Raw genomic sequence first — 17,487 nt, 5'->3', positions numbered from 1 at the left:
ACCAAGCCAGGTAGCGTTGGTGGACTCAGTGTGGACCTGCTGACTGCTGGGACATGTCCAATCGCGTATGGACGGAACGCAAAGTGGCGTGAAACGGACTGGAGGGACGTCCACGAGTACTTCTGACGCGAGCATCTAGATGATAGATATGACGTTCTATCACGCATGGCGAAGCAGCGTGTATGGTGTAAATGTTCAACAGAAAGAAGGGGGGTGCGGGACCATATCTGGGGCAGCAGCGATAATCGCAGAGCGTGGACGGGTGATTGACTTAGAGAGCAGGTCGCAACCCGTGCAGTGCTCCGGCTGAGGAAAGATAATTGAGGAGGGGGTTATACACGAAATGAAGAGTGATGGGGAGTGGCCGCGTCGTCAAGGCCTGGTGAGATCTGGATCTGCGCTTGCCAGCCGCGGCCGGCGATCCCATGAGCAGCTTCCTGGCTCTCACCAGAGCTCTTCTCTCTCCGGCCAAGTGGGACTCGGCGAATTTCTGAGAAATGCGCAGTGGTTAGGCCGGCATTCGAAGTGTGTGCCTGTGAGCGCGCGCGGGGTAGTTGGGGGGAGAGAATGGGAGTGGGGAGAGGAAGATCAGACGGATCTGGGAGCGCGACTTTGAACGTGTTGCAACCGCGCCCAGGTCCGAGTCTGCGGCCGTCTGTCCATCCGACCTTTCCGCAAGACGCCGTAACTCCTAATTATTATCTTCCATCCCGCTCAACAAGCCACCCGACTCCCGGTCCTCACCTCTCTTTTTCTCCTCTTCCACCTCTTCCACCTCCCCTCTCCTCTCCCGGCTTGCTCCCGCTCGCCGCCATGTACTCCATCCGACCGTCCACAGACCCACTGGGGGAAGACCCGCTCGCCAAGGTGCTCGCCCCGCCTCCAGGCGAGACTGCGGACCAGCGTGCTGCGAGGCTGCGCGAGGAGGCGGAGGCAAAGCGGGTCAACGACGAGATAGACGAGAGGATCAAGCAGGAGCGCGCCGCATGGAAGAAGCAGAAGAACATGTTCAAGCTCCTCCTCCTCGGTCAGAGCGAAAGCGGTACGTCCATGCATCTTGCCACCGAACTTCTGCTCCCGATCCCCATTTCCCGCCGCAACCCGACGTATACCGTACGCCTCCCATTATGGCATTCACGAGTCGACGCCGCCGCTCGGTCGTATGCACCAATTGTCTTGTCGTGTGCATGCGCTATCACGTACTTTCTCCCGACCTGGGCTGACCTTGTGCTGACTGACGTGTTCAGGCAAGTCTACCATGCTCAAAAGTACGTGCTCGCGTCTCCCCAGCCGCTTCACCCCTAACCGCGTCCACAGACTTCCAGCTAGCGTTCGCCCCAAAAGCATGGAAAGCGGAGCGCGAGTCGTGGCGCGCAGTCATCCAGCTCAACCTCGTCCGCTCCATAAACAATATCCTCGATATCCTTTCCCAAGAAATGGGCAAAACTCCCAACGCAACCTCCCCCATCACATCCCCCTTCATGCGCCCCGTCACTGGGTCCTCCAGCGGACACGGACACGCTAACGCGAACGATTCCGGAAGCCCCACCGCCGAGTCCCCTTCTTCACCACCCATCCAGTTCAGCCACACCCACGCGCTTCTCAAGCTTCGCCTCGCGCCCCTCCGCCGCGTGGAAGCGGATCTGAAGCAGCTCATTGGCGCAGCCTCGGACGAGATCACCGCTTCCAACACCACATCTGCGCTCTCCGGACAAGACAGCGGCTCGAGTGGCGACGAGCTCAGCGCCGCTGCCCCCTTCGAGAACGGCACCGGGCGTCGGCGGCCGTCCGAGTACTACGTGCGCTCGAACGCGTCCTGGCGCGAGGCCGTGCGCTCTGCGTACAACCGCATAAGCGGGAACGACAACAACGACATGCGCGAGGGCGGCGCTGCGGACGGCGAGCGGCTCGAGGACGCGACGGACGTCATTGCGAGCTGCGCGGAGGACATGCACGCGCTCTGGAAGGACGAGGTCGTGCAGGAGCTCCTCAAGCGGCGGCGGATACGCATGGAGCTTGCGCCTGGATTGTGAGTACTGACTGAATCCCGAACTTTTTGCGCCCGCCTTCTGTCTCCAGATCGCTCTTCTCTCCCCTGCCATGCGGTTTGGTGGCGCTACGCTCGCCCTTTGCACTCGCACGCACTGACATGTCTTCGCAGCTTCTTGAATGATATTATTCGGATAGCCGCCCGGGATTACGAGCCCACGGACGACGATATCGTACGGGCGCGGCTGCGCACTGTCGGTGTGCAGGAGTACAGACTGGCCATGGAAAACTATGGTGCGCCGCCTCTGCGTCTGTCCGAGTTTAGGGCACCGCATGACGACTGACGGGCAGAGCGCCCTGTAGGAGCGACGGCGAGCGATGTCTCCCGCGACTGGATGATCTACGACGTCGGGGGGTCGAGAACGTCGGTCAGTCGCGACCCGCCTCCCCCATCTCACATCTCACATCTCACGCCGTCACCGACTGACTGGCTGCTTCCCCTGTTCGCAGCGCGCGGCGTGGTATCCATATTTCGACGATGCGAACGCGATCCTGTTCCTCGCGCCCATCTCATGCTTTGACGAGCTTCTCGCAGAAGACCGGCGCGTGAACAGGCTCGAAGACTCGTTCCTCCTCTGGAAGGGCATCATCCAGTCCAAGCTGCTCGCCAAGTGCATCATCGTCCGTACGTCGCTGTCCCACCCAGGTCCCTATCTGCCCGTCGCCTGCGACTGATGCTTGATGCGTGATATCCCCATCCCTGCCGTGGTCGCGGCCGCGCAGTGTTCCTGAACAAGTACGACCTGCTCGAGGTCAAGCTCGCCAACGGCGTCAAGGTGAACCGGTACCTCCCCAGCTTTGGCGAGCGGGAAAACACCGCCCCCGTTCTCGCGCGCTGTACGTCACCCGTTCGCACCCCCTCGCACGCGTGGGAGGCCCTGTGCTCACTCTTGGTCGCCCTTGCTCCCGTGTAGACTTGTTTCAGAAGTTCCGCGACCAGCACCGCGAGTACTCGCCGCAGGCAGGGCGGCCGTTCTACGGCTACGTTACGACCGCTGTCGTAAGTCCTCCCGTTCTCCTTCTCTGTTTCTCTCTTGCCCATAGTATACCCTCGCTCACTCATGGAACTTCCTCACTCACAGGACACCGAGGCGACCGCGTCGACACTAGCATCCGGTGAGCTCTCTCTTCTCGCCGCCTTTTCCTCCCCTTCGCGCGTGCTACATCTAGACAGAGCTGACGCCCCCTCCGCCAGTCCGCGACGGAGTCCTTCGACATAATCTGCACCGGGCGGACTTTGTTTAGGTCCTTCCGCTCCCCCTGCCCCCATCCCCGGGCCTCCGACCGCTCTCGCTCTCCCCCTATTCGTTCATCTACGGATCATCTACAGTCTACCCCATCTACGCTTCGTGCTTCGGAATAATTCAATTCAACGGCATCCGCTGGAACTGGAACCCGCATAACCATAACCATAACCACGCACCACGCACCACGACTATCCACTATCTTATTAGATATGTACTACTTTATCTCTGCTCCGTCAATCTATTCGTCTCTCTGCTGGATGGAACGCTTCATCATACTCTACCTTGCCATATCATTGCTTCCTGCCGTGACGAGCTAACCGGTGATTTGAAAGCGGAACCTATAGGAGTCAGGACGACAGATGGCGATGGTACTGACATGATACATACATATCTACACGAGTACAGGGTACAGGAGAGGAAGGCTCGGCTACATAAGTACAAGGGGACCGATGACGAGAGAAGCCTAGAAGACACGCCAGCCGTGGTAAGTACCTCCACAAGTTTGAAGTTTGAAACAACTCGACAAGAGACTACTAGCTAGCGTGTCTCGAGACATGATCCATCTGCATCTGACCGCTGTCTCCCACAGCTTCTACTTATTCCATCTGTCCATCCTGGCGAGGGCAATGCCGAGCTTCTCTCGAGTCCTTCTGTCTGTCTGGGTCCATGTGGCCAGACGCACCCGGCGGACATATACATAGGTCCGGAGAGTAGGCTCGGCAGTCGCCAGACACAGCTGTTTAGCCTTGTCTTGTCCACCCTCGGCTATACACTGGCGGCTCCGAGTCGCGCATCATCCCGAAGTCATGCCTAGTGTGTCGTCTCTGAGGCTCTTCGATCCAAGTCGTTTGAGGTCAGGCTGATGGGTAAACGAGGTTGGACCAGAGGAAGTGGCGAGTCACGCATGCTTCCGAACGACGTTTCTGAGCCGAGTCTCTCTCTTCGTCTCTTCGGCGCAAGGATGGACGCGGCATGCCAAACACCGTGACGGGCACCCGCTGCCGCTCGTACGGTGTCGGTGCCCCACCTCACCTTCGCACCTCCAACGCTGCGGCTGCGGCTACGCCTAGTGCGGTGCTGTGTCGTGACCCCAGTCTCCGAACGTCAACATTATTGGTAAGGGGAAGATCCACCGCGGATCCGTACCCCCGTCGGGGACCCCACGCCATTGCGACGCAAGCCTCAAGTACGGACGTCTCCGCGGGCACCATCGCTCCCGGCCGCCCCACCGGTTCTTCCCTCCGCCCCGTCTCACGGACATCATCATGGACGAGACTCTCTCAGCGCCCGTTGTGCCCCGCGCGGGGCCAATCTATTTCCAAGTGACCGAGGCGACGCGCGCGAACCTGTCGCAGATGATCTTCACAGCGCGGACCGAGGTCCTCCTGGGGATGAGCTACGACGGCTCGATCGTGAAGGAAAGCATAGTGGACGTGGTCGTCCTGACGATGTTCTTCGGTACGTCCGCGCGTCATTGAGGAGTCTGTGCGAAACTTGAAGCGGGCTGACTGCGACTTGTCGCAGGACTGTTCACCGTCCTCAGTGCTGTAGCGGCGTATGTTCTCTTGTGCGTATCTTTCTAGCAGCGTATATGCGTTCCATTCGCACTCACTCACATGCCGCTTGCAGCCTCAAAGGCATCGCGCAGAAGGCCACCGCGTTCATGCTCACAGCCATACTCGCCATGTGGGCGTCGACGGCCGCATACTGGATAGCGACTCTCCTCGTCGTGGTGCAGGCACAGTCCACGATGCACGACATCATGGCACAAATTCTCGTCAGCGTCGATCACGCACAGAGCTGCACAAGCTATTCACCCGCCACTGGCCGCCCATTCAGCGCTTGTGAGACGGGGCCTCCGGTGGCGGACGTCCCGGACTATCTGGAGGCTCAAGGGATCCAGCAGTGTACGGGGACAGTAGCGTTGATGGCAAACGTACGTGAATGGTTCCACAGATTCTCGGAACTGAGTACTGAAAATTGACTTCCCTCCGCCTTACCCAGGTTATCATTGGGGATGCGATCGTGTGGTGGCGTGCGTGGGTGCTCTGGAAAGACCACCGGGTCGTGCTCTACGCCTGGACTACACTCGTAATCGCCACCATGTGTCAGTCAGTTCTCCTCCTGTGTGCGCTCCACACATGCAGGGTATACTGATCGATCGGCGGGCAGTGACCGGAATCCTGGATACGAAAGACGCATGCACGCCCCAAGCAACCCTCTTCACCATCTACTCGTCCTATGCGGCCGACACCGTTGAGGTCTTGAACGCAGGCTCGCTGTTTGGCGCTGACAAATGGGGTATCGCCACTGCGATCCTCTCGCTGTTGACGAACATGGTTGCGACAGCCCTCATTGCGTACCGAGCCTGGTGCGTCAAGACTTACTTTCCTTTTTTTGTATCCGGGCATCCGAGAACTGACAGCGAGTGCGAAACACAGGGAACACCGAATCTTTATCATTTCGCACCTCAAGGGATGCTCCGTGCGCTCGCAGGTAGAGCGAACGCTCGCGCTCTTGGTTGAGTCCGGCGTGTTGTACTGTGCTCTCTGGGTTAGTACCTATCCATGTTGCTCTGATCGGTGAGACTGCAGGCTGACGCGTATTTCGCGATGCACCGTGGTAGTTTGTCGTGGTGGTCTACCAATTTGTGGCCCTCAAGCTCGAAGAGTCTGCGTTCGCGTATGGCTTCTATTACGTGATGAGCGGGTGCCTCATTCCACTCGTCGTGAGTTTCTGGTTCTCTACCAGTGCCGCGCCGATTTTCACTTGGTCTTCATCCGTTATATAACACAGGGAATGTACCCAACACTGATCATCATCCTCTGCGCCCTCGACAAGTCTTTCCACGAGAAGTCCCACAACACGGCTCGGATGTCCTCACCCGCATTCGCTGTGTCGCCTTTCGGGAGGCAGACACTCTCGCTCTCGAGCATCTTGAACACGTTCCCCACATCGATAGGCGATAACGCTTTGGGCCCAAGCTCTACCGGCACTCCGAGTCCTTCTGAGCACATCAACAAGACAGCCGAGACGGCAGTCATATAGAGCGGCGTTTGGACGACACGTTGAGGTTGAGGTCGTCATGTGATGGGATCGTCTCCCCACGTAAGCGTTGACGAGATATGGCGAGCCTGGGGTCACCTTCTAATGCACCTTACAGCCAATGCTCCGTACTACTGTGAACTTCGTTCTCGGCGTCTCGATCCCGGTGATATGTGGACGACGGCGCGTGGCAGAAGGATAGCCGTGCCAGTGCTCCAGGAATAACACGGTCATGGCTCATCCCGGCATTATGTCGTGAGTCGTCTTCCTCCGCGTCTACCGGAATCTTCGATCCTCACCTTGCACGGTTTCAGAACACGTTTTGGGACATGCGGACGGCACTATCGGTGCATGCGGCATGCTCAATTCAACGCCACTCTCCCGGACGTGGTGGAGGAAGGCTACTAGTAATCAGCTGCGTTCCGAAGGAATCGGAGGCGAACCTTGCAATACATCTAAGAGCTTGTCTCCGGCATTGCTATCGTTCATCTTCCGAGCCGCACGGACGGTGTGCTGCTTGCTTTCGCCCCGTCCCCGCACTCCCTTACATGGATCCGTACCCGGGACTATCAGTCCAGGATGTGACGTGCTCGAACATCACACAGGCTGCCTTGACGAACATGTCGCAGGCTGTGGATATCGCGCTTCAGCAAGTCGAGCTGGCATTCGTGTACGAATTGTCATACCTGAGAGAAAACACCATCAACCTGGCTCTATCGACAACATTCTTCGGTATGTCAAGTAGTGTCTCTGCGAAGCATGCACTTATCTGACTAGCTCGACGTTCACTGCAGGGCTGTCTACCGTGCTCGCCGTGGTGGCGGCATACGTTCTCTTGTACGTACCGTTTCAATCGCAGATGACAACGCAGACTTAAGTGCTCAATTTGACTGGGGGTAGCTCGAAGAACATCAAGCGAAGGGCCACCGCACTTATGCTCGCTGCGATTGTCATCATGTGGGCCTCGACAGCCGCGTACTGGATCTCCACGCTCACAGTGGCTGCGAGAGTATTCTCCAAGCTGCCCGACCTCACATCGCAGATCTTGGGTGGCGTAGCCGACATGCAAGCCTGCATGACCTCCTCATGGCGCTCGGACACCGGTGCATTCGGAGATTCGGAGTGTCCGCTCGACATTCCAGACGTGCCTGTATTCCTTCACGAGGCGTCTTGGACACAAGACCTCGCGAATACGGCGTCGACGACAGTCAGCGTGAGTACTCCCATTGAAAGGTTTCACAATGTGTACTCCATCCCGACTCGCTGACTGTCCTGCTCTTCTCGGACATAGGTCGTCATCGGCGATGCAATCGTTTGGTGGCGGGCATGGGTCCTCTGGCCGAACAGTCGCCTGGTTCATTTGGTCTGTATCCTGATGCTTCTCCTCACCGTCAGTACGTACCTTGCATACGCATATCTCTCTTGTGTCGATGCTGATTCTATCCAGCTTCCGGAGTCGTGGATATCGTATTACCAGCCCACTCCGTGGCGCCCAGCACCAGAGGCGATCTCGGCTCTATCACGTACGACGACAGTACTCAGTTTCTCCTGAGCGGGGACGTCTGGGCGATCGTCGTCTGTTGCGTGTCTCTCTTGACGAATGTCATTGCGACAGCGCTCATTGCCTATCGTGCATGGTGCGTCCCTTCAAACCCTACGTATCGCATGGTAGACAGAAGCTGAGAGCGTTCGGACGCTGGGATGTACAGGCAGCATCGGCGGAACATCGTGACGTACCTAAAGGAATCCTCCCCGAATACGCAGGTAGAGCGCACGCTAGCACTGCTCGTCGAGTCAGGGCTGTTGTACTGTGGTTTCTGGGTATGCGACCTCATGCTTCCTCCGTCTGCCTCAGCTTGCATGAGACTGATCATCGGCGGATGCGTAGATTGTCGTGACGATATACGGAACCACGGATATATTCCCCAACCCAACGTTAATCGGCTTTGCGAAAGGCTTCACGTACGTGATGCGCGGATGCCTCGTCCCGCTGATTGTAAGTGTCAGCTTCGTATGTATGATGCAAGTACGCTGGACATGTAACTCACGGTATCCCTCATCACAGGGCATGTATCCGACCCTCATCATCATCATCTGTGCCGTCGACAAGTCGCTCTACGAAAAATCAGTATACGACGCACAGGAACAGCTCGGGTCCATCCGATTCAACGTGCCTTTGACGAGACGCCGCCGGGGCACGCTCTCGGAGCTGATGAGCACAACGTCCACGTATCCCGTTGAGGACGACTCCGGAGGTACTTCGGATGTCGTTGAACTTGAAGACATCCCCAGAATCCGCCCCTCCGGCACACCAGAGGCACGTCCACCCGGAGGTCCCATCGGGCTTGACAAAGCAAATATGGTGCCTTCCCCGCCATCGCCGCGTGGTTTTGGATAGTTTAGTCTCTGGTTGTGCATGTGTGAAGTCGTCATAATTTGTCCCAGTCCCTTTCTTCGAAGATGAATTCAAAGCAGGACTCTCGACGGCTCACTGCTAGTTCACTCCGGGAGTGTGTCAGAGCAGAAATACCGGATGTATTGACTGCCGTTTGCTCTTCCGCTCCAGCAGGTGACCCAGAGAGAAGCACAGGAGCAGACATCTTCAGGAGTCGTCGCGGCGAAGTGCAGACCGTCGGCGCCTATGAATGTCACGTGAGTTACACTCTCTCCGACCAGAGCGTCCTATCCTGATCTCAGACAATGACATTCTCCTCCAGTCCTTCTCCTTCTCCAAGTTGTCATGGCTCCTGCAAAGCCGCCAACCACCATCGAACTTGCTACAGATCTGTGGAACAAGGCTTGGGGCCAGCCGTGGCCCCATCGCTTTGAACACGTTATATCCATCCAGGAAATCTTCCCCAACGGGGACGCACCCACTGTGTCGACCGACGATATCGATGACGACTGCAGCACGATACCAACTGAATCCGAATGGGAGTACACTTCTTTGCACGGAATGAAGTCGGTCTTCTCGGCGTGCGGCGGAAGTGCTCTCTCGGTCCAAGACGTCCTCGTGGTTCGTCCTGAATATGTGTGGCTCCTGGAGACGCTTCAGGAGGGCTACTTGGCTAAGGTCCCCTCGATCGTGGTAACGGGGCAGCCTGGCATTGGTGCGTACTTTTTTTCATGCTCTGCGAAAGCTGCTGGTTATGCCGACATGCTCCCAGGCAAGACCGTATTCCTCTTGTACCTTCTGCTGTACCGTCTCGAGCGGAAACTTCCTACTGCGATCCATCTATATGCTGACATCGTTGTCATGTTCGACCACGAGGGAGCGTCAATCAGCTCAGCAAGTGATAGCGAAACGAGCATCATGAAAGAATACTGGGCCCTCTCGGATTCCAACGAGGACGTCCTGAAGCCGTGTCCGCCCTTCATGACATCTAACGCTCGAGTGATCCAGGCCTCGTCGCCAAAACCTGACAGGTGGAAAGCGTGGTGCAAGCACCGCTCTGGACAAGTCGTCGTCTCAGACTTACCGCGCCCGCTTGAGATAGGGGCTACCGTGTATGTGGTCTATTCCTCGGACGATGGCCAGACGTACTGATCGTACATGTCAAATAACAGGAAGGAGCTAGGGCTCCAGACAGACGACGTTTATCCTCTCATCAGCCAGTGGGGTCCGTGCACTCGATCCATCCTCGCTGTCTTGTGCGCACAACCAAAGGAAAATCGCGAGAGCGTGGAGGCAGATCTCCGCAGGGCAGCTCTAGCCGCAGCAGACGCTATCCTGGCTTCGCCTACCGCATTCCTACTCCCTCTGGAAGCGAAACTGCCCGACAGTGTGGGGTCCGACGTTCTCTTCGTGTTACCGTATCGTCCGCAGAATCCGAAGACTGGTTGGGTCACCGATTCTGGTGGCGCGTTCACCACCATTCCTACCTCGTACCTCACCGAGGCCTTCAACAACGCTCGCCGGTTGCTCGACAAGAAACAAGCTTTGCAGTTCTTTCGCTGGCTCTCTCCGCATGCTCTAACGCGGTCGCTGGATGCCTGGAACTTGGAGAAACGCATGCACGCCCACTTGTCCAGTAGCTCTCCGCCCCTCACGATCTTCCGCAAGCACAACGCGCAGTCGACTATGCAGCCGTCACTGGAGCTGCTCTACGGCACCGTCAGTGCTCTTTCGTGGTGTGGGAGGTTTCCGACCTTTTATTGGCTTCCGTCGGTGTCCGATTTCCCGGGCATCGATGGTGTCCTCGGGGATAGCGCGAATGTCTACGTGCTGCAAGCCACGGTCGCGGGCGAGTATCGTAGCCCTGAGGAAGGGCTCCGAAGGGTCTGGGCGCACTTCGACCGCAAGATTCGGGACAAGCGTGCTTGGCACATCGTCTTCGTCACAGATCGTAAGGAGTTGGCTCTACAGCATGTGGAGACGTTCACGGAGACGTTGGAGGGATTTACCCTTGGGCGGGCCAGGATTGGGGTGATGGTGTGGGGCTGTATTCTTGCGACTTCGAGGTAAGCCCTTGGTTAAACTTATGTTGTCTCAAGACTGACGAGGAAGATAGCCCTGGCATATCGGAGCACGTCAAGAGCTTCTTCAAGAGTATATGGAAACGTTCCAGTACGCCGCGACGTTCACGAAGAAGTTGGAGGAGTTTACCCTCGGACGGGTCAAAATTGGGCTAACAGTTTGGGGATCTACGTCGAGGTAAGCCCCTGATTGAACTTTTGTTGTTGTAACAAGACTGACGAGGATGGTACTTAGGATTCGTTCCGTGAATAACGCGGTGTGGTCCACGATCGGTCAGTTCCTCCGCCAGTCCTCGGCGCACATGGATGGTTAGTTACAGCGAAGAGGTGAGGAATGCTGGCATCATCGCATATCACCGCCAAGTCCTTCGTCTTGCACTCCGGCAATCTCTTTCAAGACGCCCCTTTCCTGCAAGCATCCCTCGTCGACTGTCCAGTCCGCTCTCGAGTCCATCCAAGTCAATGCCCGTTATTCAAGAGTCCTGGGATGATCCCCGGCGTGGTCATCTGCACGCCTTCCTCCTCGTGCAGCTGTCTTACCGTGAGTAGTGTTTCTCACCGAGTCGCCTTACCTCACCGATCACCCTCCAGGCCTCACCGTGTACGAAAATCCTCGTTCAGGACTCGTTACCATGTAGCGCCACAAAGTACGTAGGACGCCGCCGCCGTTCCCTAGTCCGGTCGGCAGTCGCTCGGAGGTCTCCATCTCCCCTGACCGTGCATTCCTGCTCTCCGTGTCCTCTGGGTACGAGTGTACCCGCGACATCCGCACTCGGCTCTCTGAGCTTGTCGCCGCAACTGTGCACCGCGGAGTCCTAGCTAGTTTTTCTCGATTCCGCGGTCTAGGTAGCGGTTACGTAGTCTTAAGTATTATTGACGACGCACATGCCTCACGTCCACAGTCCGAGCGACTTCTCAGGCTGGAGACCGTTCTCGTCCATTCGATCCTCGCCAGCCAATGATCACCGCGTCGCCTCTTCCAGACCTACAATCCCAAATGGCTCACTCTCCTGCGTGCGAGATGAGGCTATCTTCGCCTGCTGGCCCCAGCTATCGGATTTCGTGAGCGAGCGGGCGAGCGCTTGCTCGTAGCGTAGCGTGTGCGGATGGGCGCCTTATGCGCCATCCGTTTGCCTCTGTACCACGACGTAGTACCGTACAGGACAATCGGAAACTCGCTTTATTCTGTTACTCTGGCGACGCGCGATGACTTGCTCTAACACCAGCCGCGACGACAAACTGCCCAAACACTTCACCCTTGTCATGAACACCCTTGCCCGCCTCTTGGTCGTCTTCGAACCGGCACATCAGGTTCTCGCCCCCGCCTTCAAACCCGCGTGCATTCTCGCGCAGAGGACGTGCTGGCGCTCCAGGTCAGAAAGTTGACAGAAACCGTCTCATGGCTCTCGTTTGCCACCGGCGTATGTACTCCTCACTATGGCCAATTTACGTATCTTCTCTGTTGCATGCATATCCCACTTCCGGCTGCGATGGGCTGACGCGCAGGCCTGAGAAGACGGTTCGACAGCACAACGACCGGCCAAGACGACGGTGAGTACTACTATCATACAGGGAACAACTGTCCGAGTCCTCCCCGATTTCTCTTGAGCCCCGTTTCAAGCCCACGGGATGCATCTAGCGCTGTGCGCTTCCTCGGCGTCGTTCCCGCCATACATTTGCTGCCAATTTCGGGCCTCTCGCTGCCGGACGAGCAACGGCGGCACAACCGAGTGTCGTCCCCCTCCCGACCCGCGAGAACACAAAACATCAGCGCCGCAAACCAATACGTCCGCATCAACACCTCCTCCGCGTCGCCCTCGCCCTCGCCCGGCGCGTCGGGCCCTTGCTGCCGCAACCTTTCCTGGATGGAGGTCACGGCTGCGGAGACCCTAGTGAGATCCGGACGGTCGAAGCGGCGGCGGCGGGGGAACGTGTACCGGAAGAGGATAGTCTCTCCGCCTGCACGGGTCATAGGCGGCGGGCGGTTGTACATGCGGACCCGGTGCCGGAATACGAAGGTCGGCTGAGCGGCGCGGGGCGTGCTCTCGTGCGCCGCGGCGGCGGCGACGGCGGCTGGAGCGGCGTTGCTGACGACCTCCTCAGCGGTACCATCGGTGTCCTGATCACGCCTGGGAGGGTTGGACCTGGGCTCGGCGGTGCACTCAAGCTTGAGCGCACCCGCAAGCCGGGTCCGGCCGGTCGTATGGTCGTCGGTGACGATGGTCATGAGCAGGGACGTGCCCACCCAATCGGAGGTGTCCGTGCTCATCGCAGACATCTCCACCTTGGCGATGCAGCATTGGAAAAGCTTGGCACAGCGTTGCGTCCTGGGCCGTTGAGAATGTGTGCTGAACCCAAAGTAGAGGAAGAAAGGAGACATGTCCGGGTCACGCTCGAGGAGGAGCGCGTAATAGTCCTCGAAAGTGGGGTCCCACTCGCGGGGCTGGTCGCCCGAGAGCCGGAGGAGCGTTCTCAGTGGGATGGTCTCGGATGTGGGGCAGTACAGGATTCGGAAGAGATAGTTTCGGACGGAGGAGAGCATGGACTCGAGCTGAGGTGCTGGTGGATGGTGGCTAAGTGAAGCTGTGACCCCTGACAAGGAAGCACTACCTAATCCGAACATGGTCTCCTCCTATCTGACCCTCCTCGCCCTTCGTATCCTAGAATTCCAGTGAACAACAGTTTACAGAACATCTCGCCCTGCATATAGCGCTCGGACGCCCGCGTAGGGCGCGTCATGGAGTGGAGCCCCGCATATCGAAGGGCGCTGGCGGCTGGCGGGTTTCTACGCGCACAATAGACAGGCTGAATACCACTTCGCGGGCGGCCTACGATGGCCTCATGTCTGTCGTGCGCGCGCGAGGCTGTTGGTATTGGCGTCGAGTTCTCCGAAGTCACACTGGTTGTATAAAAGGTAGGGAGAGTAGGTTGCGAGAGGACCCCTACGCACACCGTCCTTGAAGGTACGGTTCCCGTTCACCATGCATCTATCCTTCACTCTGCTTGTTCTGCTCTCCGCTTTCACAACCTCGGTCGTGGCCTGGGCGCCCCTCAGTTCGCTTCAGGGCCGCGCCAACAACACCTTCGTGAACTGCCTCGAACAGGCAGGCCTCGACCCTGTCCTCCAGGATGAAGCTTCCTATGCCGCAAACTCTTCTGCCTACAACCTGCGGTACGTGCATGCTCTTCCGACTGTACTGGTGGCATACTGACCGCTGGTGGCATGTCTATGTAGCTTCAACTACAAGCCTGCAGCGATCGTCTACCCAAACAATTCCACGCAGGTCGCTGCTGCCGTCAAGTGTGGCGCAGCGAGCGGCGTCAAGGTCAACGCCCGAGGTGGCGGTCATTCCTGTCAGTACCTGCAATTTCTCTTTCCAGGAGACATACCGATACTGACTGAACGCCGTTGCGTCTGCTCCTAGATGCTGCATTTGCTCTCGGGGGCGAGGACGGTCACCTGACCGTGTCTCTCGACCGCCTCCGCCACTTGTCTCTGAACGGAAGCACCGTCACGATCGGCGGCGGGAACCGCCTGGGCGACGTTGCTCTCTATCTCTGGAATAACGGTAAGTTGTTCAATCCTTCCCTTCTACTTCCTTCCCTCCCACTCCGAGTCCTCTCCTCCTGGGTGACCCACGAGCCTCACTTGGCGTATAACGAACGCTGACCCTATCTGCCCCTGCTCCCAGGCAAACGTGCTCTGGCGCACGGTACATGTCCCTACGTTGGCATCGGAGGCCACGCGGGCCAAGGCGGCTTCGGGATCCCCTCCCGCGCCTGGGGGCTCCTCGCCGACCAAATAACCAGCATCGAGATCGTGACCGCCGCAGGCGACATCCTCACCGCCTCCTCAGGATCACTGAGCACGGGGCCGAACGAGTCCTCGAACCCAGACCTGTTCTGGGCCGCGATGGGCGCAGGCGCGAGCTTCGGGATCATCACGCAGTTCACGGCGGAGACGCACGAGGCGGTCGACTCGATCGCGTTCCAGTACGCGTATGCGAACTATACCGCGGAGGAGGCGAGCAGTGGGCTGCTGGCGTGGCAGAAGTTTGCGAGCGATCCGGATACGCCGTTGGATGCTAATGTTGGGATGCAGTTGCATGTCAGCCCGGATGCTAGCACGCCGCATGGGATCGCGTTCTCCGTCAGCGGCTCGTACTGTGAGTACCCGGAGCGCCCGCTGTGCTGCTTGCGCGCTGACAGATCGTCGGTCACGCACAGATGGCGCCGATGTGTCCAAGCTCAACGCGACAATGGCCCCGCTGCTTTCCGCGCTGGGCAATCCGACGACAACGACGATCCAGACTCAAGACTGGATCACGTCCGTACTGTACTACGCCGGGGCGCAAAATGGCAGTAGCGCCCTCAACACGACGACTGCGGCCCCGGACATCCACGACCACTTCTACGCGACGTCGACGTTCGTAAGCGAGCAGGAGCCGCTAGGGAAAGCCTCTGCGGACGCGCTCATGCAGTACTTCTACGGCCCGGGAACGAAGAGCGCGGTCGAGTGGTTCGTCATCTTGTGAGTGTCTCTTCCTCCTCTCTTCGGTCACCGGTGTTAGGTTTCGGCTTGTCTTGCTCACTGGGCTTGGCCATCCGGCTAGTGATCTGTATGGCGGGTCCAAGTCCGCCATCCGGGGCCGCGATGCAGACTTCAACGCGTTCGACGCCCGAGACGCGCTGTACTCGATCCAGTACTACGGCACGATCCCGAGCTCTGTTTCCGACCAGGACGGGATCAAGTTCATCCAAGGCATCAAGGCCGCGCTCGAGCAGAACCAGTCCAACACGACCTTCAAGGAGTACGGTGCGTACGCTTTCATGTCTTTCGTCGCTGCGCATGATTCGAATCGAAATCTGACCCTTGGCTGGGTGTCTCACGCAGTGAACTATATTGACAGCACGTACTCGGCCGAGGTCGCGCACCAAAAGTACTACCCGACGCATACGTCGCGGCTGACAGATCTGAAGAACAAGTATGACGCGAACCGCGTGTTCCATTACCCGTACGATTTCTGACAGGAATTTTATGCGTACCTCGGAGTGGCATAACCCTACTATTCGAATACATTACGAATACTGCTCATCCACTCTGGCAGATGTGAATACCTAATACCGTGACGTGAAGGTGTAGCTCTGCCCAAGTTCAGGGCTTCTGTTGGTCCTCGAGAAGGAGGATACTTAGCCCGCCGCGTGTTGATGTCACCCGTCGTGTAAGAAGGATAGATCCGAGCCGAGTGTAGTAGGAGAAATCTTCACGGGTAAGGGGGCGGCTGCTGTGGACTCGGCATATGCAGTGCTGGAGATCTATGGCTGTCAGTGCGTGGGCCAGCCAAGCCCGAGAGGTCGGCACCCAGCATCCCACAAAGTAGTTAGCAGAAGGAAGACGCAGAGAAGATGAGGGCACGTGCACGGTATTTAGTCCCGGCGCTAACACACTAACGCTGACCCAGTTTCGTCTCTCCTATCATGTCCTCGACGCTCGCGAGTGACCCCCTGCACGCTCGCTGAACTTCGTACAAAGCTGGACTGATGGTAAGCGACGTACCCCTGGCCAGTGACAGCGGTATACTGAGCGATCCAGCGGCCAGTGACCGGAGTCCCTGGTTACAAAGGCCAAAGGACCCATGAGCAACCCTGTTCATCTTGAACGCAGGCTCGCTGTCAGGGCTTGGCACTGACTGATGGGGTTTGATCGCTGCTGCGATCCTTTTGCTGCTGATGAACGCCCTCACTGCCCGCATACCGAGTCTGGTGCGTCACTTACTTCCTTCAATTCTGCCTTTGTGCCCGTGCACACGAGAACTGGTAGCGAGTACGCAACACGGGCAACACCCAATCTTCATCGTCTCGCATTTCAATGAGTGCTCCGTGCTCTCGCCTTCTTAGTCAAGTCCGGCGGGTTGTACTGTGCTCTCTGGGTCGGTAGCTATTTATATTGCCCTTATCGGCGGGACTGCAGGCTGACGCGTAGTTCGTGATGCAACGTGGTGGGCCATCGTAGTTGTCTAACCACTTGTGGCCCGGAAGCTCGAAGAGTTTACGTTCGAGTGTGGCTTTGTACTACGTGATGAGCCCATGCCTCATTCTACCCGTCGTCAGTTTCAGTTTCTCTACCAGCGCACCGATTCTCACTGACTCTTCATCCTGCAGGGAATGTACCCGACGCTGATCAACATCCTCTGCGCCCTCGACAAGCCTTTCCACGAGAAGTCCCACAACGCCGCTCGGATGTCCTCACCCGCATTCGCACTGTCTCCTTTCGGGATACAGACACTCTCGCTCTCGAGTATTCTTGGTATCTTGGACACGTTCCCCATGTCGATAGGCGATAACACCTTGGGCCCAAGCTCTGCCGGTACTCCGAAACCTTCTGAGCCGATCAACAAGACAGGCCAAGCGTATAGACCGGCGTTTGGACGACAGGTTGAGTTTGACTAGGTCGTCATGTGATGAATTCGCCTCCACAAGGATACGGTATACCAGTGAGCGTTGACGAGATGTGGCGTAGTGGTATGTGCTTAGGAGACTGTGTCGCCTTCTATTGCATCCACCAGCCAATTCTCAGATTGGGGCAGTGGTATGTGCTTACGAGACTTGGATCACCTTCTATTGCAGCCACTAGCCGATTGTGGATTGTGTGTCCTCAGCGTCCCGATTC

The 17,487-nt window shown here is 57.8% G+C and overlaps 7 protein-coding genes across 7 annotated transcripts; 6 read left to right on the top strand and 1 right to left on the bottom strand.

The window, feature by feature from the left end:
- Nucleotides 1–711: 711 nt before the first annotated feature.
- On the top strand, nt 712–3,726 carry L226DRAFT_537132 (G-alpha-domain-containing protein). Its single transcript, XM_067681260.1, has 10 exons — nt 712–1,042; nt 1,248–1,268; nt 1,318–2,029; nt 2,162–2,283; nt 2,341–2,417; nt 2,500–2,674; nt 2,773–2,886; nt 2,964–3,049; nt 3,132–3,165; nt 3,245–3,726. Exons 1-10 carry the CDS (start codon nt 814–816, stop codon nt 3,292–3,294), a joined length of 1,620 nt encoding a protein of 539 aa, XP_067533233.1. The 5' UTR covers nt 712–813; the 3' UTR covers nt 3,295–3,726.
- A 610-nt stretch (nt 3,727–4,336) lies between these two features.
- L226DRAFT_151187 (uncharacterized protein) lies at nt 4,337–6,505 on the top strand. Its single transcript, XM_067672438.1, has 9 exons — nt 4,337–4,754; nt 4,821–4,863; nt 4,926–5,232; nt 5,301–5,403; nt 5,469–5,667; nt 5,738–5,849; nt 5,923–6,024; nt 6,093–6,404; nt 6,460–6,505. The coding sequence occupies exons 1-8, from the start codon at nt 4,562–4,564 to the stop codon at nt 6,342–6,344; spliced, it is 1,311 nt and encodes a 436-aa protein (XP_067533232.1). The 5' UTR covers nt 4,337–4,561; the 3' UTR covers nt 6,345–6,404; nt 6,460–6,505.
- L226DRAFT_151199 (uncharacterized protein) lies at nt 6,504–8,863 on the top strand. Its single transcript, XM_067672439.1, has 9 exons — nt 6,504–6,596; nt 6,656–7,073; nt 7,136–7,178; nt 7,242–7,554; nt 7,633–7,735; nt 7,789–7,978; nt 8,051–8,162; nt 8,230–8,337; nt 8,407–8,863. The coding sequence occupies exons 2-9, from the start codon at nt 6,671–6,673 to the stop codon at nt 8,737–8,739; spliced, it is 1,605 nt and encodes a 534-aa protein (XP_067533231.1). The 5' UTR covers nt 6,504–6,596; nt 6,656–6,670; the 3' UTR covers nt 8,740–8,863.
- Nucleotides 8,864–9,297: 434 nt separating this feature from the next.
- On the top strand, nt 9,298–10,806 carry L226DRAFT_466652 (uncharacterized protein; the record flags this gene model as incomplete). Its single annotated transcript, XM_067675993.1, has 3 exons — nt 9,298–9,451; nt 9,509–9,848; nt 9,909–10,806. The coding sequence occupies 3 exons, from the start codon at nt 9,298–9,300 to the stop codon at nt 10,804–10,806; spliced, it is 1,392 nt and encodes a 463-aa protein (XP_067533230.1).
- A 1,199-nt stretch (nt 10,807–12,005) lies between these two features.
- Nucleotides 12,006–13,440, bottom strand: L226DRAFT_561813 (uncharacterized protein; the record flags this gene model as incomplete). The annotated part of the gene is made up of 3 exons (XM_067683459.1): nt 12,006–12,178; nt 12,268–12,325; nt 12,388–13,440. The coding sequence occupies 3 exons, from the start codon at nt 13,438–13,440 to the stop codon at nt 12,006–12,008; spliced, it is 1,284 nt and encodes a 427-aa protein (XP_067533229.1).
- Nucleotides 13,441–13,798: 358 nt separating this feature from the next.
- L226DRAFT_466729 (FAD-binding domain-containing protein) lies at nt 13,799–15,845 on the top strand (the record flags this gene model as incomplete). The annotated part of the gene is made up of 7 exons (XM_067675996.1): nt 13,799–13,989; nt 14,053–14,171; nt 14,243–14,386; nt 14,510–14,983; nt 15,045–15,348; nt 15,431–15,633; nt 15,712–15,845. 7 exons carry the CDS (start codon nt 13,799–13,801, stop codon nt 15,843–15,845), a joined length of 1,569 nt encoding a protein of 522 aa, XP_067533228.1.
- Nucleotides 15,846–16,692: 847 nt separating this feature from the next.
- On the top strand, nt 16,693–17,447 carry L226DRAFT_151144 (uncharacterized protein). The gene is made up of 4 exons (XM_067672437.1): nt 16,693–16,747; nt 16,831–16,923; nt 16,980–17,339; nt 17,395–17,447. The coding sequence occupies exons 2-3, from the start codon at nt 16,897–16,899 to the stop codon at nt 17,265–17,267; spliced, it is 315 nt and encodes a 104-aa protein (XP_067533227.1). The 5' UTR covers nt 16,693–16,747; nt 16,831–16,896; the 3' UTR covers nt 17,268–17,339; nt 17,395–17,447.
- The last annotated feature ends 40 nt before the right edge of the window (nt 17,448–17,487 follow it).

Source organism: Lentinus tigrinus, assembly GCF_003813185.1.
Source record: "Lentinus tigrinus ALCF2SS1-7 unplaced genomic scaffold L226scaffold_22, whole genome shotgun sequence".
NCBI classification, from domain to species: Eukaryota; Fungi; Basidiomycota; class Agaricomycetes; order Polyporales; family Polyporaceae; genus Lentinus; species Lentinus tigrinus.
The sequence above is the reverse complement of the archived record's forward strand: the minus strand, read 5'-3'. Positions and strand labels throughout refer to the sequence as shown.

Excerpts from the sequence above, each read along its gene's own strand:
- L226DRAFT_151144 (XM_067672437.1), top strand. The coding sequence starts at position 16,897 with ATGAGCCCATGCCTCATTCTACCCGTC. Across the intron at positions 16,924-16,979 it reads CATGCCTCATTCTACCCGTC|GGAATGTACCCGACGCTGAT; the intron begins GTCAGTTTCAGT and ends TTCATCCTGCAG.
- L226DRAFT_151187 (XM_067672438.1), top strand. The coding sequence starts at position 4,562 with ATGGACGAGACTCTCTCAGCGCCCGTTGTGCCCCGCGCGGGGCCAATC. Across the intron at positions 4,755-4,820 it reads CGTCCTGACGATGTTCTTCG|GACTGTTCACCGTCCTCAGT; the intron begins GTACGTCCGCGC and ends GACTTGTCGCAG. Across the intron at positions 5,668-5,737 it reads CTCATTGCGTACCGAGCCTG|GGAACACCGAATCTTTATCA; the intron begins GTGCGTCAAGAC and ends TGCGAAACACAG.
- L226DRAFT_151199 (XM_067672439.1), top strand. The coding sequence starts at position 6,671 with ATGCGGACGGCACTATCGGTGCATGCGGCATGCTCAATTCAACGCCAC. Across the intron at positions 7,555-7,632 it reads CGGCGTCGACGACAGTCAGC|GTCGTCATCGGCGATGCAAT; the intron begins GTGAGTACTCCC and ends TCTCGGACATAG. Across the intron at positions 7,736-7,788 it reads GATGCTTCTCCTCACCGTCA|CTTCCGGAGTCGTGGATATC; the intron begins GTACGTACCTTG and ends GATTCTATCCAG.
- L226DRAFT_537132 (XM_067681260.1), top strand. The coding sequence starts at position 814 with ATGTACTCCATCCGACCGTCCACAGACCCACTGGGGGAAGACCCGCTC. Across the intron at positions 1,269-1,317 it reads CAAGTCTACCATGCTCAAAA|ACTTCCAGCTAGCGTTCGCC; the intron begins GTACGTGCTCGC and ends CCGCGTCCACAG. Across the intron at positions 2,675-2,772 it reads CGCCAAGTGCATCATCGTCC|TGTTCCTGAACAAGTACGAC; the intron begins GTACGTCGCTGT and ends GCGGCCGCGCAG.